General features: G+C 38.1%; 1 protein-coding gene across 2 annotated transcripts in view; it reads left to right on the top strand.

The window, feature by feature from the left end:
• The window catches only part of ADAMTS9 (ADAM metallopeptidase with thrombospondin type 1 motif 9), a 180,608-nt gene that overhangs the window by 71,602 nt on the left and 96,944 nt on the right, over window positions 1–12,062 (top strand). For both annotated transcript variants that reach the window (XM_055259173.2, XM_063630783.1), the window contains 4 exons: window positions 1,875–2,085; window positions 2,564–2,728; window positions 4,544–4,708; window positions 11,304–11,423. In XM_055259173.2, coding sequence (XP_055115148.2) covers window positions 1,875–2,085; window positions 2,564–2,728; window positions 4,544–4,708; window positions 11,304–11,423 — 661 coding nt within the window. The remainder of the gene's footprint in view (window positions 1–1,874; window positions 2,086–2,563; window positions 2,729–4,543; window positions 4,709–11,303; window positions 11,424–12,062) is intronic.

Raw genomic sequence — 12,062 nt, forward strand, 5'->3', positions numbered from 1 at the left:
TAAAATTGTTCACTGAAAAATACACTGACACAAACCAAGCCTAAATAAGGTGTTCTATCTTGCATCTATCAAACCGACAGTCAATATAACCATGATTTATAGTAATTATTGTCAAGTAGCTGTGTCCAAAACTTAAAGACTGAAGAGAGGATTGTTACTGATTGGTCAAACTCTGAAATAGCTTTTCCAAAAGCATGATTGTGGATCACTCATTTTGAAAGATGATCCATGGCACACCAGTATGTCTGAAAAGCCTTACCAAGAATCTCTTTCCCCATGTGGAGATTAATAATGCTGATCAACATTTCGAAGGCCTTGAGAAGTTCTGTAATATATAAAGCCTTTTGAATTCAGTAGTTCTTAAAATTATTTAATCCCACAACTTCTCCTGCAATAAAAACACACAGGCTTACACTTTTTTTTCTCAGTTTCTACTTATTAACAACACTTTGGAATATGGTTTCCTGAAATATAGTATTAAAATACAATTGTATTGTATGTCCCTTGAAATGAACTAAATGAACATGAAACATTGAAGACCACCATCCAGGGAGAGACTACAAAGCAGGGGGTGGCATTTTGAGAACTTTTCTAAGGCAGTGCTATACCCTTTCAGTAGACTCTTCAAGATTCTCTGCTCAGATTCTGGGGATGACGTTACTGTCAGGGGCACTTGAGCCACTCTGCCATGCTAAGCTGCTGGCCTGTTTTCTTGTGGAGGCAGGACACCTTCCTTCTTCATCCAGGATGGAAAATAACCTTTCCACAAGGAAATGGTGACGAAGGCAAAGAGAAGGTAGCCAAGAATCAAAGAGCAGATGAAAGTTCCAGATGCTTCTGTTGAATTGGGCCACATTTTTGCCACACTTCCTGAAGGAAGTGAGAGTTTGCCCCACTACACTGTGACAGGATGAGATAAAGCATTGTTTTACAATTTCTCATTGAACATGTTCCGGGTTAGAACAAAATCCCCCAAATATGGTGTCACTCTATCAGAAAATCTCCATAGCCCACTTTACTTGCCAGATGGTCAACTCTGACCTACTTTTGGGCATTCGTGAGAAATTCCAAGATAAGCATGAGGCCAGAACTCTTTTTTACCCTGAGTTCTACCCTGGACAGGTACACATGGAAGTAGTCTCAGGACATTGGTAACCAACAAACCACCCAGTTTCTAAGCAGTAATGAGTGAACAGTCAAGAGTGAAATCCAATGAAGAGTACAAGGAAATCACCCTTTTTGGATTTCTAAATCTAATCAACAAAATACATTTTAAGTTCATTTATTTTGAATATTCTATTTAGTTTAAGAATATTATTTTTTTTTAATTTAAGCACTGCTGATCATATTCCTAGGGTATTAACCAGACGATTGGCCAGCACATACTGAATACCTACTATGTGCCCCCGTAATCTCGTTACAGGTAGTATGGATACAAAGGTGACAGAGATTTATAGATTCAAATCTAATTTTAAAGTGTATAATTGAATTGTATAAAATATAGTCCATGTCTTCAAGGAATTTAAGAGTCTTTATTTACAGATAATAATGTACACAGGTTTTAATACACTTCAAAAAAAATTTTTTTTTCCTTTTGGTAGCTTGAATTTCAGATTGACTGTTGGGGTAAAATCATCACAAAGATAACACCTCTGGCTGTCATTCTGTGACGTCTATGTATGTTGGCAGCCATGAAAAACACATGGATATGTTGGTATAAGATAGATTTTAGCAACTGACTGTGGCTTTGGGCTTCATGGTATTCGAGTTAAGAAAGAAAAAAGAACTCAACTCTTCTATGAATACCAGTTGACTATAGATAAGGCATATATTTTTAACAGAAATGTTGGTTTTCCCCCATTATTTTTGTATAGGTGGCATGTTGCCAGCAGGAGTGAATGTAGTGCCCAGTGTGGCTTGGGTTACCGCACATTGGACATCTACTGTGCCAAATATAGCAGGCTGGATGGGAAGACCGAGAAGGTTGATGACGGTTTTTGCAGCAGTCATCCCAAACCAAGCAACCGTGAAAAATGCTCAGGGGAATGTAACACGGGTGGCTGGCGCTATTCTGCCTGGACTGAAGTAAGTTGGCTCTCACTCAAAGAGTCTTCTTGGATGCTGTCTCATTAGTTGATGGTGGCTCCTTGCAGGTGTGTAAGCCCCATTTAGGCTGTGTGGAAGAGATGACCATGATTGATTTGTAATGCCTGACCTCATTCAAGCTTTCCAGAATAGAGTAGCATGGTTGATTTGTAATGTCTGACATGAGCATGACGTGTGGAAAATTGGAAGAAGTGGAACAACTCAACTGATTTCTTTTGCATACTCTACAAGCCATTTCCAGTTGTATTTTTGTAAGCCAATGAGCTAATTTTGACTTTAATTATAAACCTGGTAAGCAAACTGAGAACATGAAAAGATCTCCACCAAAATAACAACTAGAGTTGGCCAGCTTGTGTGTTTGTTTCTTAAGAGCCGGAAGAGACAACATAGCCAGGATCTTCAGCATACTTTATGAGAAACTTAGCAACAGTTTTATTTATTTATTTTGTCCCTGCAGTGTTCTAAAAGCTGTGATGGTGGGACCCAGAGGAGAAGGGCTATTTGTGTCAATACCCGAAATGATGTACTGGATGACAGCAAATGCATACATCAAGAGAAAGTTACCATTCAGAGGTGCAATGAGTTCCCTTGTCCACAGTGGAAATCTGGAGACTGGTCAGAGGTAAGATGGGAGGGCTGTTATTTCTCCTAGATCATCTCTTATATTCTAGTTCTGGTGCTGTCTATCTGTTTAAGGCAAACCCTTGTGCACCTTTCTCCCACCTCTCCCTTTCTCCCTTGTCTCCCTTGAGAAAACAACTCCAGTTCTCTGCCTGCCCCATGACTGTCGTACTGGATGTAACTAGTCTACCAGTGACCTCAGAGGCATTTCGGGCTTGGCTGGATCACTCACTGTTGTAGCTTCTGTTGTGATTTTGAAATTCCAGTCCATCACCTTCCCTCCTCTTTGAGCCCTAGCTAAGTCACTGAAAGGAAATCATGGATTTATTAATCATAAAGCTATACTAGCTCACATCTGAAGTCAACATGAAGTTTCCTACTTCCTTGACTTTGAAATAAGAGAATTAGACCCCAGGGAGTGACCTCTCTGACTTACCCAACCAACTGCAAGAAAAAAAAATAAAACTCGGAAAAAAAAAAAAAAAAAGAAATGGACCAGACTGAGTATTCCAGATTTATGCCTTTCTCATCCTTTACTTAATGAAGCACAAGGCAAACCCTCCATTGCTTAGCGCAGATGGTCCCAGGACAACAAGAGAAAGAAGATGCAGCTTCTTTCTTGCTTTTATGGTATAGTATTAGCACTCACTATTAATACAGCCCAGTGTTAACACAGCCTAAGGAGATTCTTACCAAGCAAGGACTCACTCCACGTTCCTTAAGGGGAAGAAGGGAAAAAAGAAATATGAAACAGAAGTTTCCTTTTTTATGGGCCAAATCCGGAATATGGGGAAAGAAAAAGTTTCCCTGCTACAGCTCCTACATGCATGCTCTTATCCCATCCTTATAAGTGCAGTATTAACTGCTTATTTTCACCATCAAATAAATCTGAAAAGGATACTATTAAAGCCCCTGAAATGGTAGTCAATTAACAATGTATCTGGTTAACAGTGTCTGATTCCTGGACAAATGAACTACAAACCTAGTGCTTTAGTTCTAGGTTAACAAATTACCTTTGCTTAAAAATCTCCAGTATTTGGTTAAAAAAGATAAAATAAGTAGTAGGTTTAAATTTTACTTGGATAGCTAATACTAAATTATAATTTCAAACTAAGTAACAAACCTTTGCAACAATATGCGATAAAATGGGGGTTGGGAGATCAAACTGTAAATTCACTATAATCCAAAGTTGCTTAAAAAAACTGGAAAAAGATAATAAAATATTGATAATGGTTATCTTTGGGTAGTGAGATTTTGGATCATTATAATTTTTTCATTTATGTTTTTCTGTAGTTTTCAAATTTTCTACAATAAGCATAGATAAAATGATGATTATATTTGGCATTTATTAAATGAACATTGTGCCAAGAGCTTTACTTGGATTTGTTTCATTTAGTTTTCACAATCCTTTGCAGTAGACACTAATTCTCATTTTACAGATGAGAAAATTGAGATTCAGAGAGATCTTGTGACCTGGTTATATAAGTGTTAAAACCTAGGTTGATCTGATTTATAATTCCCCATGCTTAACTCCTATGCTATAAAATTATGAATGTTGTTTTTCAGATTTTATAGCATGGAGCTGTATTGAGTTTATTTTGTGCTCGAAACTGGCCCAGAGACTATAAATACAGAATGAATGAATAAATGAACGAACAAAAGGAAAAAAATGAGGCTTAGTATATTTACAAATTGCTATGAGAGAGGGATTGCTGTGGGAAAAGGACACACCTGTTCCTACTCATCAATAAATAACCCCAGAAACCGCAACACATTGATCAGAAATGACCCTGACTAGCTCCGCTTTTCATTACAGTGCTTGGTCACCTGTGGAAAAGGGCATAAGCACCGCCAGGTCTGGTGTCAGTTTGGTGAAGATCGATTAAATGATAGAATGTGTGACCCTGAGACCAAGCCAACATCTATGCAGACTTGTCAGCAGCCGGAATGTGCATCCTGGCAGGCGGGTCCCTGGGGACAGGTATTTTGAACGATAAGATTCTTAACTGCTACATTCTTTCCTTCTTATCTGGAGAGGGCTTGCAAAGGAGCATTCCAGTGGTGGAGATTTAACCGCTGTGCCGGGTGGCATGCAGGACACCTCCATGGCACTGGATCAAGCACACGTAACTCTGCAACCATTTTGCCCCCCTTCTAAGGATTGCTGCCTGCCCTCCTGGAGCTGATTACCCTTTTACAGACCCGCGTGCCTATCTTTGCCCTTTGGCTTGAGCAGAGGAGGGCTTGAACAAATTCACAACAGATTTCATGTCTGGCTGATGTTATCTTCTAGCGTGCCTCTGTGGGTCTGTTACAGAAGGTGATCCAGCACCAGAGTCTCTGGCAGGAAGGTCTGGAATGAGATTTGGAGAAGATATTTTGGCTCCCAACGTCACAATTACAAAGCTCACCTCTCATAAATACGCCAGGCTATTCAAACGTAATTAATTAGATCAAAGGTTGCAAAACCTTCACACTTGGAAATAATCTTTTCCGAGTCCTCTAGTCTGTAGGTTCCACGGTCTTAACTTGAGCTATTCTTAAAGGAGAGAGAAAGTCTGCCTTGGGCTTGCATCTGAGAAGCCACTACTCTCGGAATTAAGTCCTTCCTAATATAGAAGCAGAAGCGTTCAAGGTACTATTTAAGTAGCACTCTGAGTTCCCATTAGAAGTAGAACAGCTGTCTGCTGTCACTTACGTAATCTCTTGAAGAATGACCCTCCCTTCACCCTGACCAGCCACAGCCACTCAGTCTTTTAGCCTCTATCTTCATTTCCATATATGCATGCAGCAAGTGGAAGCAGTTTTATTATGGCACCCTTACAATTTCTATCACTGATATGGGCACTCTTCTGAATCTTCCCCATTTCATAGTATCCGCAGTCCAAATAGCCAATCATGTCTGAATTAATAGGGAGAGTTCACTTATACTTCTAATCTCATCTTCTTTTTGTCTATGTCTGCATAACTTTTAGGGAACAATAAGAGGAGGAGAACACAGCTTAGGGTCACTGTCAAGATCTGAATATAGCGTCTATTAGAATTGGCAGGCCTATTTTTTATCTGTCTCTACACCAGGCCATTCCTAGCACGTCTTATAATCAGAGATCTTTTTTTTGTTTAACTGAACATGCAGTTCAGGGGCACAGTTTTTTGGAGGTGTTATTTAAGAGTCATAAATATTCATAAGAGAAATTTTGCAAAATGTAATTCAGCCAAAAGAAGAAAACCAAACCCAGTCCTACCTCTACACTGAAGAAATTAGTTGTTGCTAACATGTTTATCATTTTCTTCTAATATTTTTTAAATTAATATTGTGACTGTACTCTGCCAATTATTTGTTTTAATGGAAGTGAAACTCACATAATACAAAATGAACCATTTTAAAGTGAACAAATCAGTGGCATTTAGTATATTATTAATGTTTTGCAACTACCACCTTTATCTGGTTATGAAACTTCATCACCCCAAAAGGAAACAATGTATACATTAAGCCAGGGGTCCCCAACTCCTGGGTCATGGGCCATGGGCCATGGCCTGTAAGAAACCAGGCTGCACAGCAACAGGTGAGTGGTGGATAAGCATTACCACCTGAGCTCCACCTCCTGTCAGATCAGCGGTAGGGTTGGATTCTCACAGGAGTGCAAACCCTATTGTGAACTGTGCATGCGTGAGATCTAGGTTGTGCACTCCTTATGAGAATCTAATGTCTAATGATCTGAGGTGTAACAGTTTCATCCCAAAACCACCCCCACCCACTCCATCTGTGGAAGATGTCTTCCATGAAATTGGTCCTGGGTGCCCAAAAGTCTGGAGACCACTGAATTAAGCAGTTGTTCCCCACCCCACCCTTCCGTCAGTCCCTGGCAACCACAGTCTGCATTGTCTTTATGGATTTACCTATTCTGGACATTTCATAGAAATGGAATCATGCAATTTGTGGCCTTTTGTGTCTAACTTGTTTCACATACCGTAATGTTCTCTAGATTCATCTATATTGTAGCATGTATCAGTACTTGGCCGAAGAATATTCCATTGTGTGGATATACCAAAATTTGTTTATCCATTTATCCCTCAATGGACATTTGGGTTGTTTCTACCTTTGGCTATTGTGAATAGTGCTGCTATGAATATTTATTTCAGGCATTTATTTCAGTACCTGATTTCACTTCTTTTGGATGTGTATCTAGGATTGGAGTTGCTGAATCATGCAGTAATTCTGAGTTTAACTCTGTTTTTTTTGTTTGTTTTTTTTTTTTGGAGACAGAGTCTCACTCTGTCGCCTATGCTGGAGTGCAGTGGCGTGATCTCGGCTCACTGCAACCTCTGCCTCCTGGGTTCAAGCGATTCTTCTGCCTCAGCCTCCCGAGTACCTGGGATTACAGGCGTGTACCACCACGCCCAGCTAATTTTTGTATTTTTAGTAGAGACGGGGTTTCACCGTGTTAGCCAAGATGGTCTCGATCTCCTGACCTCGTGATCTGCCCACGTTGGCTGCCCAAAGTGCTGGGATTACAGGCCTAAGCCACAGTGCCCGGCTCTGGGTTTAACTTTTTAACTACCAAATGATGTTCTACAGCAATCGCATAATTTTGCATTTTTATTATAATATACAAGGGTTCCATTCTCTCCACATCCTCGCCAAAATTGTTATTTTCCCTTTTTAAAATTCCAAGTGGATAAATTTATCTTACTGTGGTTTTGATTTGTTTTTCCCTAATAACAAAAGATATTGAGCATCTTTCCATGTGCTTGTTGGTCATTTGAATATATCTTCCTTGGAGAAGTATCTATTCAACTTCTTTGCCAATTTTTAAAAAAAATACGAATTGTGTTAATAGTAAAATAAAACTCATCATAGAGTTTCTCTTAACCATTTTAAATGTATAGTTCAATGACGTTCCTTTTCTCATTTTTTGTTCTATTTGTTTTTCTTGTTGTTCTTGAGCTGTAGATTCTAGATGTCAATTCCTTATCAGAGATAAGATTTGCAAATATTTCTCCCATCCCGTGTTGCCTTTTTACTTTGTTGATAGTGTCCTTTAATGCACAACGTTTTAAATTATGATGTAGTCCAATTTGTCTATTTTTTGCTGCCCTTGTTTGTGATGTCAAACAAAGAAGTCATTGCCGAATCCAGTGTCATGAAGCTTTTCTGCCATTTTTTTTTTTTTTTTCAGACGAAGTCTTGCTCTGTCGCCCAGGCTGGAGTGCAGTGGCGCGATCTCGGCTCACTGCAAGCTCCGCCTCCCGGGTTCACGCCATTCTCCTGCCTCAGCCTCTCCGAGTAGCTGGGACTACAGGGGCCCGCCACCACGCCCGGCTAACTTTTTGTATTTTTAGTAGAGACGGGGTTTCATCGTGGTCTCGATCTCCTGACCTCGTGATCCGCCCGCCTCGGCCTCCCAAAGTGCTGGGATTACAAGCGTGAGCCGCCGCGCCCGGCCTTCTGCCATTTTTAAAAAAGAGTCTTCTAGTTTTAGCTCTTATATTTAGGCTACTGATCCATTTTGGGTTAATTATTGTATATAGCATAAGGCAGGATTCCAACATCATGCTTTTGCATGTAGGTACCCAGTTGTCTCAGTACCACTTGCTGAAGAGACTGTTCTCTCTCCATTGAGTGGTCTTGGCACTCTTGTTGAAAGTCACTTGTCCATAGATATATGGGTTTATTTCTGGACCCTTGATTTTATGTCAGTAGTCTAGACATCTATTTTTATGCCAGTAGACTGTTTTGATCACTATAGTACGTTTTGAAATTGTGAAGTGTGATTCCCCCAGCTTTGTTCTTTTTCAGTATCATTTTGGCTATTTGGGGTCTCTTGTCATTCCATATGAATTTGAGAATCCGCTTTTTCATTTCTGCAAAAACGCTGTTAGGATTTTGATTGGGATTTCACTAAATCTGTGGGTTAATTTGGGGAATATTGTCACCTTAGCAGTACTAAATCTTTTAATCCATAGACATGTAATATCTTTTTATTTATTTAGGTCTTCTTTAATTTCTTGAGCAAAGTTTTATAGTTTTTAGGGTAGAAAGCCTTTTACTTCCTTGTTTAAACTTGTTCCTAGGTATTTCATTCTTTTGGATGTTGCTGTAAATTGAATTTTCTTAAAAATTTCCTTTTGGGATTGTTCATTGCTGATGTATAGAAACACAATGGGCTTTTCTGTTTATCTTGTATCCTTCAATGTTGCTAAATTTGTTTATTAGCTCTAGTAATAGTTTTAATGGATTCTTGGGATTCCAATGTACAGTATGATGACATCGGCAAATACAATTAGTTGTACTTCTTCCTTCCCACTTTCTTTGCATGTCTTTTATTAATACTTCTTTTTCTTTCCTAATTTCTCTGGCTAGAACTTCCAGTACAATGATGAACAGCAGTGGTGAAAGCGGGCATCCTTGTCATGTTTCTGATCTTGTGGGAAAAAGTTTTTACTTTTCTGCTATTGAGTATGGTGTTAGCTGTGGGGTTTTTTTCCTAAGTGCCCTTTATGATGTTGAATAAGTTCCCTTTTATTGCTAGCTTTCTGAATTTTTTTTTTTTTTAATGAAAAGATGTTGAATTTTGTCAAATGCTTTTCTTTAATTTAGATAATCATGTTTTTTTTTTCATTGTTCTGTTAATCTAATGTATTGCATTGATTGATTTTCTGATGTTGGGCCAGCCTTATGTTCCTGGACTAAATCCCACTTGGCCATGATGTATTATCCTTTTAGTATGCTATTGGATTCAATTTGTTAGTGCTTTGTTGAGGATTGTTACATCTGTATAAGCAATATTAATCTGGTGTGTGTGTGTGTGTGTGTTGTCTTTGGCTATGGTGTTAGGGTAATACTGGCCTCATAGAATAAGTTAGGATATGTTCTCCTATTCTTTGATTTTTTTTCCGGAAGCGTTTGAAAGGGATTGGTATTAATGTTTATTTAAATGTTTGGTAAAATTCATGAGTGAACTGGTACAAACTTTTCTTTTTGAGGAAGCCTTTGGTTAATGATTCAGTCATTTTACTTCTTATATGTCCGTTCATATTTTTTATTTCTTCTTGAGTCAGTTTTTGTGATTTGTCTGTTCCTAGGCAATTTGTGTAAGTTTGCATGTTTTATCTAGATTCTCTAATATATTGGCATACAATTGTTCATAGTACTCTCATCATCTTTTTTATTGCTGTAAGGTCAGTAGACATGTTCCCTCCATTTCTGATATTTAGTAATTGGAGTCTTTTCTCATTTTTTCTTAGTTATTCTAGCTAAAGGTTTATCAATTTTGTTGATCTTTTCAAAAAAATCAATTTCTGGTTCTGTTTATTTTTTTCTATTATTCTTCTACTCTCTATTTCATTTATCTCCATTCTAATCTTTATTATTTCCTGCCTTTTCTTGTTTTTTTGTTTTAGTTTGCTCTTAATTTTCTAGTTCCCTTAGGAAGTAAAATTAGGTTGTGGATTCGAGATCTTTCTTCATTTATTTTTTTTCTTTATTAGTGTAAATGTTTGCACCTATAGATTTCCTGTGAACATGGCTTTCATTGCATCTCATAAATTTTTTTATATTCTGCTTTCATTTTAATTTATCTCAAAGTATTTTCTAATATCCCTTATGATTTCTGTTTTGGCCTATGGGTTAAGAATATGTAGTTCAGTTTTCACATATTTGTGAATTTTCTAGTTTTTCTTCTGTTACCGATTTCTTGCCTCACTCCATTGTGGTTGTGGGATCTCATTCTTTTAAAACATATTGAGACTGGTTCTGCAGCCTAACATATGCTCTCTCTTTAAAAAAGATCCCTGCACATTTGAGAGGAATATGTAATATGGTAGGTGGGTAATCAGAAATGCCAAAATTAAGTGGCTTCTTTTTTTATTAAGCATTCACCTAGTTTCTGCAAGGTTTTTTTTAAATTCCAGAGTTCCAAAAGGTTGGTTCCAGTTTTTGCCAGCTTAACAGCTGCTTCAGTGGAGGGACCAATTCTTGGAGCTCCCTAGTCTGCCATTTCTGTGGCATCACTCCCTCTACTTACTGTTTTTAGACTGCTTTTTATAATCTAACAATTTGCCTTTTAGTGGCTACATTATTTTTCTAACTACCTGTATGCTTTGATATTGAACTTTCGGTTGTTGCATACTTTGGTGGTGTCCAGTTTTTTTGTCTCTTATAAAAATATTGATGCAAACTCCAGTTATTTCTTCAGGATAATTTCCTAGAAGTCAAATAAAGTCACAGAGCTCTATTAAGTACCTATTTTAGGCACAGCACTCTGCTAGGTAGTGTGAAAGATGTAAAAATGGTGGAGATGCAGTCTGCTGCTTCTAGGAGTTCACAATTAATGAGTTGAACCCCTATAAATATAATTTCAGTGGGAGGCAGGAATAATTCCAAGGGTCATCATGATAATGAATCAGTATAATTCATACAGAGCAGGATGGCCCACTTTGACCTAATTTATTTGAGTGCCAGCCCTCTGGCCTGCTATGATGGAAATATTTCTCTCTTGCAGAGTGTTATGGGGAAAGTAAGGGGAAGAGAAGATTTGCTGAACTGTGTATACCTTTTGTCCTCCTTCTTCCAGTGCAGTGTCACTTGTGGACAGGGATACCAGCTAAGAGCAGTGAAATGCATCATTGGGACTTATATGTCAGTGGTAGATGACAATGACTGTAATGCAGCAACTAGACCAACTGATACTCAGGTAAGTTTCCTTTGTCCAACTCAGTTATTGACTTTGGGGACCAAGGTACCAAACTGCCCAGCTGTTCAGACAAAATTGAAATCCTTTCATAGATAAGTATGTCGGTAGAGCAACCCAGTAGATTAACTTGTCCAGATTTACCTATGTGTTACATTTATAATCAAATATCTTGATGTGTCAGTTTTGTTCTTCTCTGGTTATTTGAAGTATATGTAGGTTTGTTTTTGGTTCTTATTGGGTGATGAATGTTTAAACTCGTATTTCTAAAATGATTTCAATATAGTATTCAGTAATTGGTGTCACATGTTCAGGCAGTGATTTGCTGGAGCTAACTTGTACCAGCTCACAAGAGCCAATCGATAAATTTTGCAGGAGTTTTGCAAACTGATTATTAAGTATAACCATTACTAAAAACTGAAAATATAAACCTATAATTAAATATATGGTATTAAAAACAAAGTTTATAAACACTCAGAACTTGCACAATGTACGTATGTGTCTGTATGATGGATGTACTATGTAAGGGTGTGCTGCCACATATCTCTCCCCAGCTCTGTGTTCATTGACATCAAGTTCATACCTTGAAAATGGCCATGATGAGAGTGTTTACACCACAGGAATCAGCAAGGGCTGCAATTC

Source organism: Symphalangus syndactylus, chromosome 21 (assembly GCF_028878055.3).
Source record: "Symphalangus syndactylus isolate Jambi chromosome 21, NHGRI_mSymSyn1-v2.1_pri, whole genome shotgun sequence".
In the NCBI taxonomy this organism is placed as follows: Eukaryota; Metazoa; Chordata; class Mammalia; order Primates; family Hylobatidae; genus Symphalangus; species Symphalangus syndactylus.